Source organism: Dermacentor silvarum, chromosome 2 (assembly GCF_013339745.2).
Source record: "Dermacentor silvarum isolate Dsil-2018 chromosome 2, BIME_Dsil_1.4, whole genome shotgun sequence".
Lineage (NCBI taxonomy): Eukaryota > Metazoa > Arthropoda > Arachnida > Ixodida > Ixodidae > Dermacentor > Dermacentor silvarum.
In genome coordinates this window covers 163,443,705-163,462,190 of record NC_051155.1, presented here as the reverse complement: position 1 = coordinate 163,462,190, position 18,486 = coordinate 163,443,705, and the positions used below count along the sequence as shown (strand labels likewise).

At 47.2% G+C, this 18,486-nt stretch overlaps 1 protein-coding gene across 3 annotated transcripts in view; it reads right to left on the bottom strand.

Annotated features, from left to right (window-relative positions):
- The window catches only part of LOC119442015 (leucine-rich repeat flightless-interacting protein 2), a 46,550-nt gene that overhangs the window by 10,931 nt on the left and 17,133 nt on the right, over window positions 1-18,486 (bottom strand). Inside the window, exons 1-5 of one of the 3 annotated variants that reach the window (XM_049661810.1) lie at window positions 17,402-17,558; window positions 2,810-2,896; window positions 2,654-2,713; window positions 1,249-1,338; window positions 217-387 (exon numbers count right to left, since the gene is read on the bottom strand). In XM_049661810.1, coding sequence (XP_049517767.1) covers window positions 217-387; window positions 1,249-1,338; window positions 2,654-2,713; window positions 2,810-2,896; window positions 17,402-17,473 — 480 coding nt within the window. In that variant the 5' untranslated portion in view covers window positions 17,474-17,558. Of the gene's footprint in view, window positions 1-216; window positions 388-1,248; window positions 1,339-2,653; window positions 2,714-2,809; window positions 2,897-6,880; window positions 7,037-17,401; window positions 17,559-18,486 lie in introns of those variants that run through there. The other 2 variants (XM_049661811.1, XM_049661809.1) reach the window with 2 other exon arrangements.

Sequence of the window (18,486 nt, the reverse complement as noted above, 5' to 3'; positions counted from 1 at the left end):
AGCAAGCTATGCTGATGCAGTATCTGCTACGAGAAACTAAAACAGAAAGTGCAGTAACAAATGCACAGAAGTTACACCCCCGTAGCTCTCCCTTCCCTGCTGTTTCAAAAAAAAAAGGGGCTCCATTCAGTATCTATGCCACAGAAAGCAGAGAACTTCGACTACACACAACAGCATTCTAGTTGAAGCCACGGGGAGGAGCCTCATGACTCTTACCCGCGACTTGTCCCGGTGGTCCTTCTGCACATGCAGGAACTTTTCGGTAAGCTCCTCCATGTCATCCTTGAGTGTGTCCACATGGTAGGCCAGCGCGGTGCGCTCATTGTCCAGCTGAGCATTGCTGATCATGGCCTTGCGGAAGTTCTCCTCGACATCCTGCAGCTGATGCTGCACATGGAAACAGCATTTTTTTTTTTTTTTTTGCTATTGGCTGCTGAAACAAAGCTAACCACAGGCAGCAGAAAGAACACTGCAATCAATTGCTGTTGTTACTACAATACAGTTGTTGCAGTCACATTTTTTTTTTTGCTTCTGTATAGTGATTCATTTCCATTTTATTATAATAATAAATAGCATTACTTATGAAAGTTTGTCCCAGAATCATGAGAAATTCTTAATAGACTTGTGTAAAAGCCACACCGAAGTAACAACTAATCCAACTTTCTTTAAAAAGATGAAAACATTCTCACACTTTGTGCACACATGTAATACTTATATCTTGAGGAGAAATGCATTAACTTCTGACGAGGAAAACAACAAGCCCAGCTTAGCTGTGTCCTTCCTTCATTAGCCATAGCTGGTGCGTGTACCAGCCAATGTTATCTACATCAGCCTTTTCACTCTGTTTTTAAAATTTTGAGCTAATGATCCATACTGGTCTGCACTTGTAAGCAGTTTCTTTTATTTAAAGATGAATAGTTTGTTTTCATACAGAATTTTTACTGCAATAAAGGAATAAAGTAACCAATTTATTGTAAGCCGCATCCTTATTTTTGTGCAAATTCTTGGGAGGCAGGAAAGGTGCAGCTATTACGTGTATATGTGGCACTTTCACTTGTCCAAAATAATACCAGTTTGATATAAAGTTCACAAGCACACTGCAACCACATCAGCATATATTTCATCAGTTCATTTAGTCCTAGAGAAAGAGACATGAAAGGGATATGAATGCTACTCAGCTAAGGTCGCACTGCACCCTTCCAATGTTGCATGCAGAAGAAAGATTGCCATGAGTGGCCGCACATGTACCCTGATGTCGCGGCCATCGAGACCATCGGTTGAGTCCTCGCTGCTTCTCCGAGACCCAGAGTAAGAGGAGCCCGAGGTGAAGGGGCGGCCCTGCACACAAGAACTGTGTCACTGCAACAACATCAATAAATGATGATGACAGGCACACTGGAAGGCAGCCAAGGTAGAAAAAATTTAGAAGGAAACTATTTACGTATCGTGTGAACTAGTGCCTGCCGAATGAGTAAACAACTTGTTGGCAACGGTAGTGTCTAGGATGGAATTAACAGCCACTGAATTTAATGGCACCACATAAAACTATGCCATTTATACTGTGTTGATCGGTACAGACAGTGTCAATTCAAGAACATACTACCACAAGCACTGAGGTAAACGCACAAATGATGGTCCCATCTTGCTAGAGGCTGCAACGATTACGACTCAAGGACAAGCTGATGCCGCGAGAGTGTCTTGCGCAGGTTACGGATCCCTGATAATGCTGATAACACGACAAAAGAAAAAAAAAACCATATCTGTCGCATGTAGAGCACCGGATACAAAGGCCATTCCAGTAAAGGGCTAGGCTGGAATGTGCTTCCTTCCAAGCTGCACACACAGTTCTAAATGTGCATCCCCAACCTGCGGTTAAACTATAGTCACAAACACAGGACGTTCAGATGAAGGCAAGCAATGGCCCAGGTTAAGATAATGCTTATTAGTGTCTCAATACAGAAAATAGTGGCACAAAAGCAGAGTGGCACACTCTCTATAAATGACGAAACACAGTCAGGCTTGCCTTGTCGCAGAAAATAAATAATCTATACTAGCCGAAGTTATGTGAAAGGTCCCATCCTCCCAAGTTTAAATGAAATTATACATAGATAAGAAATGTACACACCTCAGTTGACGAGAAACTACTGCTCAAGTTTCGAGAAAATGCCAAACAACAAAACCTTCTGATGCCGAGTTCTATTAAAGAGCTGTTCCAAGGTGAAACTACAGACCAAGTAAAGGACCCACACAATTTACAAATGGCTGACGGCAGCAAAACATAAACAACACTGCAAATGTTTTGCACTACATGAACTGCTGGCATCAGCCCGACCATACAGCATCTCGTATGGGACTGCACTGGCCTGCAAGACAAAAGAAACCTGGACCCTTATATCACTTCTTTAGAAGACTAGATCAGCCTCAGGAATGGTACGTGTGAAAAGAAATCGATACTCTTCTCCTAGTGGGAGTTTACAAATTCAGCTGCAGGAGACCACCCGATGCGAAGTGTGTGTTGTGTGTGCTTTCTATTATTTCGTCTCTCTGTCAAACTGGGGCCACAGTGCCATCATTCTATCTAGTAAAAGGAATCAATCAATCAATCAATCACAGACACACACAACCACTGACAAGGCTGCCTGACATGGCTCACCTCTCTTGAGATGCGCATGGGTCGTACAGGCTCTGGGCCACTCTCAGAGTGCTCGTCATTCTGAAACCGCAAAGGGATGGGAGGAGGTGGTATGTAGAGTGCTAGAAAGGAGCAGTGATAACGGGTAAACAAGCATGCACTGGCAGCAGCACATACCTCACGGGCCTGCTTCTCGAGCTCCCGGAGTCGTATTGCCCTGGCCTCGGCTCGCGCCTGCCTGCGCTGTGCTAGTCGAGCTTCCGCCTGCAGCACACAATCAAAACAAGGTCAACATGAAGCACAGCAGGACAGATAATGTTTCATTTGCAACACCAACGTCAAAGCTATCATAAATGTTCCAAACGTGCAGTTTTGCTCCTCTGTGGTGTTGAATGTGATGTTGTATCTCTGGAGGAACTCCTAAAACAAGTGGCTAACGATCACAACACTCTGAGCATAAGTGCCTGAAAAAGGTCATAACACCATCTCACTGGTCTTAATTTATACAACAACTTGGTAGCATACGTTTAGGAGTCTGATGTTCTTGCAAGAATGAGAAAGACAGGCACATGAGCACTTGAAAGATATCTCTCAAATGCACTGAAATAACACCTTCTGTTCATTTTAGCAAACACTTTACTAGTCTGCAGTACATTGCATCGGTGATGGCAAAAAGTTTAGATTGAGACTAGCTAACCTGTCAACTGTTAACACTTGACATGTCCCAGAGAAGTGGCATCATGCCAGTGGGTATTGTTGCAAACAATTTCAGATGTTAGCAGTCAGTCACATTTTATCAAGAATTCTAAGATAAATAAAACAACATAAATGACAACAGCCTATGACCATAATATGAGATAGCTTCAGAATACAAAGAGTGAGAGACACTTCTGGCAAGGGTGTCAAAACACATGCAGGAGACAATGCCTGGAGATCAGTGGAGGACAGGGATAGGGAGCTACTCTAGGCAAGTTGCTCTATGCAATTTTTCATGACTGCTCTGTGGGTTAAACAGGGTAAATAAGTGGTGAAATGAATAAACCCACGCACAAATAAGTATTATATAGGACAAAGGAAATTCAAACCATCTATCACTGAGATCTGCAAAAAGAGAGAGAAAAAAAAAAAAACGCTTAACCTTGTACTCGGCCGCACAACGCTTGAAACAGCGAAGCTGGGCAATCGTAGCCCCGCATCTTCCGGAAGTCCGCGCGAACTTTTCATCTTATTACTCATGATGATAATTTCTTTTCGCGCGTCTCAGACTTACGGCCGTCCACCAATAAGACAGTTACTAATACACCCACACCGCGTTGCAATGCCAACACCGCGTTCCCCGCGTTGCAAAGCCAACAACGTGTTCCGGCAGACCCGCTCCATGAATGCGTCTCTCTCTCTCTCGCTCTCATTTTCTTTATCTCTCTCCCGAGCAAAGCGTGCAAAACCTCTTCTTTGCCTAGCAGAGTACGAGCGTGCGAACCCGCCAGCTGTGGACGAAGACGACGACGCTCGAACGCAATCATATGGTTCACATAAATGCATGTTCTGCAAGCGTGGCTGTATAGCCTAGTGGTTACGACGTTCGCCTTGGGACCGCGGGTACGCAGGTTCGAATCCCGCCTCGGCAAAAAAGTTTATTTCTTGATAGTTTCTTGATACGAACCACAAATTATGGCTGGTTTAAACAGCTTCGCTGTTAAAGAAGTACTACTGCTGCGAGTCTGGAGCTGAGAATCAGTTTGCACTGCCTATGCGACAACAGCAGTGCACTGCTAAATTTGAGACTCCACACCTAGGCGCTTTGTTGCTGATAGTACCAGACATAAGCAAAAAGGGATCCAGTGACACTCTAGCAATGGCCTGCTATAAAGAAAAAGACATTGAACTGAATCCATTTAAATTACAGGTTCCTTAGACAAGTGCCGTCATAAATCTTCAGTGTATTCCATTAGTGTATTCATGGACATACATGTAAACTTAACAACGAAAAACAGCTCCTCTAAAATTGCGCTTACTTTTCAAGAGACAGTGTCATTACTATTTGCCCAGGGCAGTGCTTTATGACATAAAGCAAATCCTATTTACACTGTCAGTTCCATGGCAAGAACTCTGCAAACTAAAAAAAAAATGCGATTTTTTTTTTTTCTCTTAGCAAGCACTTCCTTGAAAAGACAGAGCTGCAATCACCACCAAGGAGGTTTAAAAAAAAATTGCCAGAGTGGAGCTGACGTCGCAAGCATGAAACCGGACCACCGTCATCTTAACATAGGCATGAAAAAACATTAGCAGGTAATATACTAAGCGCTTTCTTCCCACTCCTTGCTATTTAGAATTACTAATTTTGCCATACAGACAGCTATCTTTCTTTCGGTCACTGGTTTTAGAAGGAAGCCTAAACGTCTTGTCAAATTTTATAGCACATCATGATACCAATACGCAACTAAAGGTAACATTTTAGCCAGAAACCACAAGCTTTTATTTTCCAATTAGCTCACCGTTTACAATAACTGACCCAAAGGAAGTGAGCTGTGAACAGATTTTAGCTGTTGCGGCCCTCTTTCAGAGTAGAAGTATAGGCAAACTTTGGCTTCACCTGTGCTGGTAAGAAACTGAGGTGGCTGCCACTCCACCAATAAGACAGTTACCAATACATTACTGCTGAACATTAGAAACACACCTGGACAGGTTATGGATTGCAGTGAGCCTCATTAGAGAGAAAGCTTTAGCTCATGCACACATTATGAAAATACATGTGAAACTTTGAAATTATATTTACTTAAGAAGAAGATCCTCCATTTTCCTTAAAAGAAAACAATAAAGTTTAGTGGTAAGAATGCATTAAAACAACAGAATTTGCATGTCAAATTAGAGGTAATGCAAGATTGTCACCCTGCTTATAGGTAACAAGCTATTACCTACTTCTTATCTACTTACTTAATAATTATCTATTACGTACGAAACTACTTTTGATATTGACGTCTCTCGGGAACTATGTTTCAGAGAGCAGGGGCACAGAGGGAAGTGCGGAGCAGTTCTGTGGGCAGAGCTTATAACTTATATCTGTGTTTTCAATGTTGTAAACCTAATACCTAAATTTCTTTTATTTGCACAAATTTTTGCAAAAGTTCTGAAGGCCTAAATCAAGGATACACTTTCAGTCGTCCCTAAAGCTCAATCTTCTCTCTTAAAAGTGCAACAAGTTGCATTAAACTCGATTAAGCAGCTGCCAAATTAGACCATTTATATGTTTCACATCATTTGGAAAGAAAGGGCACAAGTTGACGCTTCTGCTTCAGAATACAGAGTTGCAAATAGTGCTGGCTCAGTGCCCTAAGTGTGGCAATGTTAGGTTTGGCTAGTTCCCTGCAGTTTCAGTCTATATGCACTTCCGCTTGAGCTACATAGGAGCTTTTGTGAAGGTAAAGTTAACGTGCTTATGAAATGCCAAATGCATTTGCACAACAATTCTTACACTTTTGGTCTCTGTAGTGCCTATGCAGATACATTTAGGCCATGAGTTTTCTTTCACAAAAATTTCTGGAAATCTTGAATAAATAAAAAAAAGCAAATGAAGAATTAAGTTTGGAATGCCGACTCAGCAATACCAGGCAATGTGCGTACAATTCTGTTTGCAATTATGCAACCTGCATCTACTGGACCATCCAAAGCAGACATTATATATTATATGACCTTTTGAACTACACCAATAATTTGTGAACGGGACTTTTGCAGAAATCACATAAAAAATGTAAAAATGCAATGTCATCTGTGAACTGACACATTGCACTTGGCTGCTTTTGATGAGATAACAGCACATGTTAAAGGATTGTGAAGTAGTTTTGCCATGTTTTTTTTTTAATCATTACAAATTTTCTACATATTTTGCAAAAATATTTCTCTGCCCTTCCAATAATCTGCAGGGCTTGGTGTTATTTTTTTATATTAAGACCAAGTTTAATTCAGATCGGTTCAGCCTGCTTTACATGTATTTGAATAGGGGAATGAAAGTTCGCAACAGACTTAGTGTTCTCTTAAACCTCAATACAGAACATCTTTTAGAAAACGTCCACGTTATGAAGCCAGAAATGACGACCTCACTTCCACACTTCCTCGGAATACCAAAGATGGATAGCACGAGGGAAGCCCACAGAGGTGGCACATAAGAGTTCGACGACAAGCCAAAACACTAACTATACATGGTTACCTTCTTTTAGCCGCAGTACGAACAAAGGAGATTGCGCCTCATACCCATTTTTAAGTTCCTTGGCTCGCAGTGTCAGCAATGCATGCAACCAGCTGGACGCACGTCGTCGCTCCGCTCGTATCTCAGGAGGAGACGAACGCAGTAGAAGAGCTCGCAGCGTGACCCTGACCCGAAACTATAGGTTCGGCGCGCGCGCGCGCTTAGTCGACTGCTGGCTCGTCGAGCGCACTCAGGTCTTCGCGGCGGTCCCCGGGACAAGGGCGGAAACGCTCCCCCGGAAAGCCGCCCGCTACCCGCGCCCGAGGCAGGAAGCTTCGTTTTGATTGTTCGTTGTTCCAAGCACATGTGCGAGATGTTCGGCTGTACGCATGCTTCCGTCACGGTGTCAGCAACGCGACAGGCGTTAGCTGCGAAGCGCTGGATGGGGACGCGGTGGAACGCTACCACGGCCGCGCGTGTTGCGAAGGGCGAAGCGCGGCGCACTGTCAAGCATGGAGCGAAGAGGCGTCCTAGCAACGGCGGTGACCCTGGGCGTTCGCGGCTTGTTTCCATGCGACTGTATTATGACGACGACGCAGGTATAGAATAACTCAAACAAAACGGCACTCTCTGCGTCACCGCACAATTTGCTCGAGTTTCCCATATTACGTATTCATCCACGTCGGCATTCGCTGCGCGAAAAAGGAGTGAAACGACGGTAAATGCGTCCGCTACAGACGGTAGGTGCAAAAAACGCTATCGCGAACTGACCATGCACCCGCAGAGCAGTGGCTCTACCACTGCGGTGTTTTCCTATTCCCCATTTTCTTCCAGGTTTTTCCTGCCATTAAGACAATGTCCCACTGAACACTCACAACAGTGCCTCTTCTGTGTAACACGTACGGCTGCTAGGTACTCAGCCATTCACTGATTAGGCGATACGCGAAATTCCGCAAGCAGGCTTTCTCACGCATCTAAATAACATGTCATATCCAAGATGGCCGACTTCCCTCTAGTCCATTCTGTCGAAGCTGAGAGGCGCGTTTCAAAAGCTTGAACGGTGCGAAGGACGGATCGGGGGCGACACGAATTGTGGCAACAGTCCATTCATCCACCCACACACACATACGCACAGAGAGAGACAGACGCCAATTACTCCCAATTCCAGTCCGAAGCCCGAAATCTTGGTTAGGACCAGACGAGATTCAGGGAGAAGCGCACTTGATGAATTTTGGAATTTCGTCTCTTCTTCCCAGCGAGCCAGATAGGATGCCGAATTGAATCATCATCAACGACTTCGAAACCTACAGCAGGTTCTGTACAGTTCATTCTGGCTACGTTTGACGATTAACTCAGGTCGACAACTCCGGTCGAAGTACTTTCCGTGCCACCAATAATAAGAGGTGCAACGAAATCAACGTTTGGAAAGAGGCCCCAAACCAAAGCGGTAATAATAGCAATAAGTGATGGGGTTTCACGTCTCATAAACGCAACGTGAAGATTTGGCGACATGCACGCTCAGGGCGCCAGAAGGACCAACAGGCGGCCATAGCGCCACTTCCAGTTTGTTCATTCATGTGGTTCATTTCATGGTGTTACCCGCCGCGGTGGCTCAGTCAGCTAAGGCGATGCGCTGCTGAGCACGAGATCGCGGGATCGAATCCCGGCCGCGGCGGCCGCATTTCGATGGAGGCGAAATGCAAAAACGCCCGTGTGCTTGCGTTGTAGTGCGCGTTAAAGAACCCCAGGTGGTCAAAATTAATCCGAAGCCCTCCACTACGGCGTGCTTCATAATCAGAACTGGTTTTGGCACGTAAAACCCCAGAAAGAAGAAGAAAAATTCAATCATGTTCACTTGCCTACATACTCGTGTTTCGGTGCTAGTGTGGTTGCCTATTTGCATGCATGTGTATTTTTTTTTTAATTTCCTCCTCTCTTCAGTCTCTCATCACCTATTACACCTTAAGCAGAACGCCAAGCTTGCCGCCAGGCTAACCTCTACAAGTTATAAAACTCTCTCTCTCTCTTGCTTTCTGTGAAATACTGGTCGGTGTACGCAATTTCCTTGTGATACATTCTTGGAATATGCAACTGCGATTTTCGTAATTTCCTTGTGATACATTCTTGGAATATGCAACTGCGATTTTCGTAGACAATGCGTAAGCCACGTGGTGCGGGCGGTCAGTGTCCAAGAGATTATAGTCCGAGGCTAGTGGGCTGGGACGACGCAGCGGCAGCTTTCTGAGTACTAACGACCTGGAGGACCGCATCTGCAAGATATGACATCTTTTTTGCTCCCGACATGTACATAAGAAAAAAACACATCGATGCCGACTTCTGCGCCAGGTGAGCTGACGCCAACGTTCGATCCGCAAAACTGAAGACGGGCGCTCAGAATGTTGTCAATGAATCGCCTGTTGCATGCGGTGCAATGCAAAGTTTATGTGCAAGCCACGCCTGCCGCACTGGCACGCACTCGCCACAGATAAGCGGCGCCACGCAAAGCTATACTATAGCACAGCTGCTGCCAAGCATGAGGCACTGGACAATGTGGCGGTCTCGTCGACCAGCCCGTGCGCTCAATGAGAAAAAAGCCCGCTGTCCCATGTTTTCGCGTCCGCTGCAGCGACAGCCGCATGTCGTCGTCTCACACCTGACGGGCGACGACAGTGGAGGAGGCGCGGGGTTTGCGCCCCCTGTGCACCGCTATACGCATGCAGCAGGTTCCGCATGCCCACTGTGGAGTTTGCCCTCGCCACCCGCCGCCTGCCTGCCTGCCTGGCTGCGGCTGGCTGAAACCCGGGGCTCCTCCGACGGTGCCCACCCTCGGAGCGCTTGCAACACTTCGACCCTGGAGCGACTCCAACCACTCTTAAGCTGCCCCGGGAACAAACTCCCTCACCCCCGCTTAGTGTCGTCGCGACTTTGATCTTGGCACCAGTGCGGGCGCATCTATCCCGCGCACTCGCGGCCTCTGGCCGTCCGTCATGGTTGACGGTGACTCAACACGGTAGGCGTTTGTGTGCGCGGCGAGGTGCGTTTTGGCGTCGGCGCTGTTGCGAGGCGGGAATGCAGCGTGACGCTCCAGCGCCATCATTCCTCCGTGTGCTCCGTGCCAAACGCATGTACGGAGCGCGGGAATTCGCATTTTTCTGTCCTAAGAGATTGAGTATATAAGAATCGTATCTGAGGGCCGATATGCAATACCCGAAAACTCCCATGCGCGGCTCGTGCGAATAAATGAAATGTATACAATGTAGCGAAGGTAAGCCTATATATAACCTTCTTGTGGATTAACGAGACGGACAAAATTGCCGATTCACTCCGGTGTCCGGACGCGACGTGGCTCAGTGGACACCGCCGAAAGAAACGTGCTGTGACTGCGAGTATACACGCCATGATTCAGTGCCTGCGCGCTACGCGCCAAGCTTCTTCCGCGGAGTAAATCGTCAATTTGGATGTAGTGGTGGTAACAACCCGTAATCAATCCTACACTGTAAGACACTTCACATTCTTAAGGGTAGAATGCCGTACAAAATGCCCTTAATACACCCTTAATTTTGGGTAGTTTTAAGAAAATAGTTCGTAACGTCGACGGAAACACTCATACTGCACCCTTAAAAGAGTGTACGAAGAGAATATGCCGCAGGTTACACCTCTTAAGGATGTAAGCCTGGGTGTTTCGTCAATGCAGTAAAACTGGCACTGACAATGCGAAATTATTTCCGCAAATCTCCGCCTTGAGATACTGCTCAATTAACAATTACATGTCGCTCACTAACAGACAAAATCACGAAGGTTAGGTTTCGCAAATATCCTCCCATGGCCTTGTATTCATGCAAAACACATAGACAGGCACTCGCAGCTCCATCATCGGTGGCCTGAACGTAAAGGTATAAATAACTTAGAAGAGTATTTGCCAAAGCTCGTTGGTTGCGCATAGCAAGCAGGATTTCGAGCAGAAAACACTGACAAGGATCGAAGGGAAGACGTCACACCGTGGGACTAGCAACTTAATGTTTAATGCTCGTTTTGACACTTTTACTAGCACGAGACACCCAATGCAGTGTCCTTTCTTTGTGCGGAGCCCTTTCCTCATGCCATAAATACCGATTGGATAGCTCTTAACTACGTCTCGCAAAGCGGGCTGCAACTTATGCTACTTATCTGTTTGCTGTTCTCGAGAAGTGGCCTGCTACTTGTCACGTGTGGGCTGTTTTGTTTGTTATGTGCTATCAAACTCGTAACGGCATTATAAATCCGAAGGTTCATGCCAACATGCTAATCCGGGCGAATAGTATTTTTGATTCCGACTGTTTAATAAACATTCAATCAGACGGCAGTTTATGCACGGATGATGATAGATAATTTATTGATAATTTTCTTAAATTTGTTTTTTATTTTTGCCTGTAGGACGTAATGTTGTAGTACCTACACGATTTGGAAACCTGACGTCGCTAAGGGTGTAATTTTGTTGATTAAACCCCGAACAAGGGCGCTTGTCCACACAAAACACTCATTTTTGAGGGGGGGGGGGGGGCTGAAGAGTGAGCGAGATGCAAAAGACCCTTACGGGTGTAAATTGGTTTACAGTGTATTTTCACGATTTTGGTGTTCTTTCATGCATGGCGGTTTCAGTTCTGGCCTACTTTCAAGTACAGCAAAGTCCTCCTCTATTTTTAATTATTAAGCAATTAACCATTGGCTCGGCCAGATACTGCCGAAACCTTTGCCGTGGCGACAAGCTGAAGCGGGAAGTTTAAACGACGTCAGAAGCATCCAACTCTCCGACGCATGCACGTCCAACATGTCGTCCAACGGGGCTTTCCGCAGTCTCGCTCAAATGTTGGACGAACCCGTTGAGGCAAACGCCGCCGGGTACAAGAGGGAGAAAAATATTCGCAGCGCTGCCACGCGCTGCGCTTCAAGACGGCGGCGGCCCACGCGCTACAGATGCTGTACGTCTTCCGGCTCAGGTCCGTCACACATGCCATAATTACGTGCACGGTTGCCAATGCTGGAGCTCCGGTCGCGGGCCGATTTGGTGTAGCGGCCGAAATATCATGGCACTACCGCAACCTTCCGATGCGTAATATCGCAACCTTGTAATCTACAGCGGTCCTGTTGCAATGAAAGGCTCGGAAGACGCGCTTACTTTTTAGAAACGCGGGGTTTTTCAAAAGTTGGCAGGCGCGTATACGCTCCGTCGCGCAAGCGCGTGGGTGTAGGTGCCATTCTTCCGAGCCACTATCAGTTCCCCGGCCCGCTGCACGTAACAGATGAAACGGAGACGTTGCAGTAGCAGCCGCGGATGACTAGGAAAGGCGAGCGAGACGTACACGCACGCGAGCGCCGAGCCCTCTCGTTCCCGCCGGGGTATTTTGGAACTCTGTCTTAAGACAGCACGCGCGTGCCTGCTTTCCTTTTCGCCTCGGCGCAGTTCAAACGGGTGCTTAGCGAGAAAAAAAAAGCTCAACACACACATACAACGCATACACGCGTAAGTACCTCACGAAGAAAAGCGAAAGCACGCGGTTTCAAAACGCGGGCCCCCGGTTGACTCAACGCTGCGAAGCATCGAACAAGTCGAAACACCGCCAGCCGAAAGAGCCAGCCAAGCAACTCTTGCGGACACTCCTGTTAATTTTTCTTTTATTTCTGCACCGGGGTCTGCCAAGGCGAGCTCACAAAGTGAATCAACGGGGCAATAGATCAGAAGGTATAAGAAGGCGCTGAAGTTTACAAATAAGCCTGGTTTCTCTCTCTCTTCTAAATCGGCCATTATTTTTTACATGCGTAAGCAGACGGATCCGTGATGGCGCCATACTGCCTCGGCATCCCGAGCCAGACGAACCGCGCCCACCGACGAGCATAAATCTTCACGTATAGAGGTAAATGGAGCCGACGTGGGGCGTTGTAAATATTTTCCGTGAAAGCGACAAACCTCGTCACGCGAGACGCCGCCGTTCGGCAATAAAGAAAAACCAAACGAAGCGCCCACGCTGCTCAAGCGTCAGTCAAAGCTCCGCGAAAGTACACAGGTCCACGACAGCTTTCTTTACAGCTTTAGTCACGGAATACCACCAGCGCCAGAACTGGTCGCGTCATCTTCTGGCACTGAGTTCTACCAGAGAACACAACTAATATAGTGATCCTGACGTGACGGACTATGTTGATGATGATGTGTCGTGTTTTATGGCGCAGGGGCCAGTTATGGCCAAAAAGCGCCATGCCAGTGTCACGGCCGCTGGACCTTTTTTTTTTTTTTTATCCAGCGGCCGTGCCAGTGTTTACGGACTATGTTCTGCTTTGCTGCTGGCGCAAAGGTATCAGCAGAAACATAATAATGCATGGAGACCCTTTTACAGCGAAACTTTAAGGGCTACGTTCCCAAGGATCGTGTCCGCGTGTAGAAAGAAACTATCATCATCAGCACATGCTTTGGCTCCATGTACGTGGCGGTTTCCCGCCAGTTGTGCCTTAGCACAGGTGTCAAAACGGATGATGGATGGGCCCATTGTTATACCCCTCGCCATTGCCGATGCCTCTTTCACAAGTGTCTGCGATACTCGGCGGCCACGCGTTCCACCATTCGTTATGCCCCTTTGTCTCGTGACGTAGAGATCGCGCTAGCGCTGTTATCAACAGTTGCCCTTTGGACTCGCTATGGGACGGACGCTCGTTTAACCACATCTTCCAGGATCCTGACGTCAGGATCCTGATGATGCCGTGCAGTGTGCCGCGGCTATGAACGCTGTGGCTCATACGCTAGTCTATGACGACGGGACGGACTACGCGCAGCAAACACACTACTTGACCATCGCGCCGGGCGGAACAAGACGCCGGTGTGCTCGCTCTGACGAACATGCCAAAGACGCTCAATATAGTCAATATTATATCATTATAATATGTAAATTCACTGTAGCAGACCCACCGTATTCACAGTAGTGGATGGGCTCCGATTTTTTTTTCCTCGACGAGAGTACTCGCGTAACACACACACACGCACACACACAAAAAAAACATTTTAACGTACTGCGGTAGCGAAAAGCGTGTCACAATATGTCACCACTAGTGATGCTGCTACCGTCAACGTCATTATTATTCCGTAAAGGTCTTAAAAGCGAAATTTCAAGAGAAGTTCGTGCGGGCCAAGCGAATTCCACAGCGCAGCCATTCGATGCAGTCAAAAAGCGCTATTCAAGTCCCCCCCCCCCCCCCCCCAAAAAAAAAAAAAATGGCTCACGCAACATGTGCTTACCATTTTGATCTTCCAAACCCCTTGCATGCCAAGAGCCCGAATCAGCTTTGAAAGGAAATAATTAAAGTTCGCAGCCTCAGCCAGATCGCGGTAGTTTCTCACAATGTATTTGCCACGACGCGTGTGGCCTGCAGTGCCATATGACTTTGAACATACCACAAATAGGGCGTGGCGTCGATTAATAGCTCAAGCCAAATTAATCCTCGTTAGCATCATGAAATAACGGTTCAAGAAGATGCTTTAGCTCGGGGGCTTTATACATAAATACATCGGAAAGGAGAAACAGTTTTTCTCGGCGACCAATGCACCGAATTTGATGGGGTTTGTTGCAGTCAAAAGAAAATATTAAAATTTAATGGATGTACGAAGTGGGTCTTTGATTTAGGCCGCCAATATTTTTTATAGTCCGGGGGTTATCTCAGAAAAGCATTTCTGCGTTTTACATATATTTGAACAGGCGACATCGGGGTTGGGGCCGAGCTAAAGCTTCCTCTTGAACGGTACAGCTGATTTACATGCGCGTCGTCTAAAAGCAAAACCTGCAAATCCAGCGTTAAGCGTTACTGTGCACAGCTGTTTAAAGTAGAAGTTGATTTCTTTAACTGTCAGCCCAAAACCACATGCAGAATTTTAGATGCACAAAGCTGGCTCACCTGGCATTAAAATGTATTGCATCGAATGCGAATAAAACATTCTTGTTAATCGATCAATCACACTGTCCAAAACACGAACACTGTAAAAAATTACAGTTCTGTATAAAGCGCGACAGAAAACTTCTGAATAGTAGTTCGCCAGCAACAGTTGCCGAGGCACGAGTCGACTTGCCGACGAAACACATTATTGTAAAACCTGCCGCCATTTCGTTCCATAGCGAATGTTCGCAATTAATAATCTATTAATACAAACATCCGCTCAGATTTCCTATGCGAAAACAGGACCTCCGGGGTATGTTTGTTTATTTACTTTATCATCACGGCGAAACGGAGACCCACTAGCATTTACGAGTTGGCGCCCGAGCACTCCTTAGCAAAATACGTCCCAAGTCCGCAGGCGATAGGCGAATAAAGTACCCATTAAATCAATCAATATTCTACCCCAAATGGTTTCTAAGCCTTCGGCACGTTCTAGCAGACGCGATCTCGCGATGCGGTGCCGCTTTCCCGCTTAGCAGCGGCGCTACGTCTTGGCCCTTCTCCACAATTCACGAGTGCTATGCAGCGAAGTTTGCGCCCGCTCGTTCAACCCATTATCTCGCACTAAACACCAACACTGAAACGATTTAGACTGGTAAAATATTCCTTCAAAAACTCCCGTTTTCGTTCATCTGGTGGAAAAGGGTTTATCACAGTACCGAAAAGAATTAAGGCCAAACTATTACTTCACGAATTTCCCGCCGAAACAGCAGCGTCTGGTGCGTCATGCAGTGTGACATCACCGATTTCGAAGCACTTTCTCTCATTTGGTGTGTTTTGGCGCAGGAAAAGTTCTGGAAACATACTAGGTTCAGCCTTCTGCTCTTTTTAGAATGCGATGTATACGTCATTCTTTATCTATAAACAATTACGTAAAGCTGAGCAGACGCTGACAAAACCAATGACGTCACGGCGAGCTGATGAGGGAACGTAAGGAACGCCACCAGTGTTTCGTTTTTGAATCTTTTCTGGCTTGTCAAGCGTCCTCCTCCTCACGGTAAGAGGCCTCAATGCCTGCTGCTGGAAGCTTTACTAATACAGCTTACAGCGTCTTTAGTATCCCGTTAAGATTCCCCTCATAACTTCATGACACTGGCCGTGATGCTACAAGCAGGGAGCTAGGTCATCTGCGGTAGCACGTCGCCGCGACCTCCTCGGCCCGATTCGACAGGGAACGGCGCTGCTGCTGATTCGCTAAATATCGAATTCGTGCATACGCGGCTGGCGGCGTGCCAGAATGGCTTTGTTATTATAGTGTCGAAAACGAGCACCGTCAGAGAACTACCCTGACGATTATTTTAACAGTGATCGGAGTTCTGCGGTATATCTGGAGAAATCTAGACAGGAAAGGATGTATCCATTTACCCAAATATCGGTGCTGTCAAGCACAATCGCATGACAGGGGTATACGGTTACAAGCGGTTTCGGGCGGTTTGGGCACGCGAGCTTGAGGACGATGTTCAAATTAAGTGAGTTCAATTTTACCCGTTTCTCAAACACCCGGAATGCGTTGCTACCATGCGTTCGAGGTATTGGAGTAGCTTCGATTGGGACTATGCAATCTGGCAGCCTACAGGAGAAAGTCGAATAACGGACTGCTCCACGGATAAAATTCCTGCGCACGTGCATCATTCGATGAGGAGCAATAAAAACATCAGCATGGCATAACAACACGCGGAGGAACGTCGGAGCAAGGAAATGCCTCGGTACTACATGCCGTTGGAGAACGTTCATCACCACCGTGCAAAAGAACGTAGAAAAAAAAAAAACTTGGACGACGCTTAAGCTTCGCCTTTAAGAGTAGAACGCGATAGCGTTATCGGGACCCGTTCGAATAGCATCGTTCGCATACGGCAAGTAGGCTTCATTCACTGCAACACTGAACGTGGGAAAGCCAGCTTACAAAGACCAAGTTTCCACCGATCCCCTTACAGTCGGCTTCACTTTTAAACTGAAATGCATTGCTGGAAAGAAGTTTTTCCAGGGGCAATATAAGTGGTCTTGTATTAAAATGTGAAGCCCTAGCACCTTTTTTTATTATTTTATTAATTGTTTGCTGCTGCCCCGACGCGCGCAGGTCTGGTAGAAATGTTTGAGTTTCCTCTTAGCAGAATTAGGTTTTCTCGTACATTCAAATTACAATCCGACGGCGAATCCGACACCGAATAGTAAATTCGTACTTTACCATTTTTCTGACGGATTTCACTGTGAGAAATTCAATTTTTGTTCACCAAAAATTTGCACCACGTGGAGGGCCTGGACGGTCGATGTGGTTGGATGATTTTCTCCGCTACCCGCGATCACACGCCAGTTGCCGACGCTGGATTTTCTGCGAAACGGGGCCCTAAACGCTATCGCGTTAGAACACCCGCATAAATTAACACTGGCATACTGCGAAAAGCAAAACCATTTGATCCCTGTCCTCCAAAAGCAAATCGTGCGGCGGCCGTTACTTTGCGCATGGCAGTTCACAGCGAAATTAGGTGGGCACTTGACGTAGACATCGACGTGCTCAACTGCGGACAACAAAAAACGCCACCTCGATGGCAGGCTGCTTCGCGCTCGCGGCAAGACACCGCTGGAGGAGGGAGGATGCGTCGGAGGAGGCGACGTGCGAGGATCGACGGACTCACGCGGTAGTTGCGGATGTAGAACTTGCGCGGCGGCTCCGCCAGCGCAGCCAGCAAGCCGGCCTGGTGCACCATGCCGCCTGCCAGGCTTTATCTTGGGACGACGCGAAGAGGAACGCGCCCGCGCACTGGCAGAATCGAAGCAGACGGCCGCGTGCCGAGACTCGACGCACACAAAGACTGCGCGCCACGCCAGGGGGCGCTGGCTTACCCTTCTTCGACGGCCCCCCTCTTCTCCCCCACCCCCCAACACGATGAACCCGTCTGAGGCAAGGCCCCGCGTCGAAAACGGGCCGCGGCTCGCACGCTTGGCAGGCTGGGGTGGAGCAGGAGGAAGGAGGGACGACGAATCCGGAAAAGGAAGAACGCTAGCGCGCACACGCTTGCGGTGCGTGCCCCGGCACGTGGTCGCTAACCTCACGCCGCCGCCGCCGGCCGCGGTCGAGCGCCTTCGCCTCGGCTTGTGCTCTTGGCCACGGCTAGAATAGACCCGGCTGCGATACGGAACGGCGAACGCAGAGCCTTCTCTCCCCACAGACCGCGGCACTTATAAAGAAAACGGCTGGAACGGTGCATGCGCCCACGCGCGAGTTACAAAGAACTACACGTGGTATTCCTTCGTGCGAGCCTGTGAAGCACGGTTAGAACGCGAAACAGGTCTAAACCGTTGTTAGCCGCAGCAGCGTCCAACCCATCTGTTTCCAGTTGTAACGTCAATTTCTGTACGACCGAAGATGCGCTCGTATATAAATTAATCGTTAACCACATAATGTATTCCAGCCATATGCGAAGTCGCTGCGCAGCTTGCCAGAAACACGTGGTCTAGCGTGTGTACCAGCTAACGTTCAGCGAAGGTTTAACGAAAAAAAAAAAAAAAAAAACAGAACAAAGAAATATTTCAAAATCGCGGTGCAAGATGCATATAAGACCTACGATTTTTTATCTTTTTTTTTTTTCGCTGAATAGCTTGGCTAACGTTACCTGAGGCACCCTTATTATTAACGCTCCGTAAGGTTGCTGCTTAATGTACTATACACACTCGACTTTGGTACTTGACCTCCGCGCAGGAAATGGAAAACTGGTCAGAA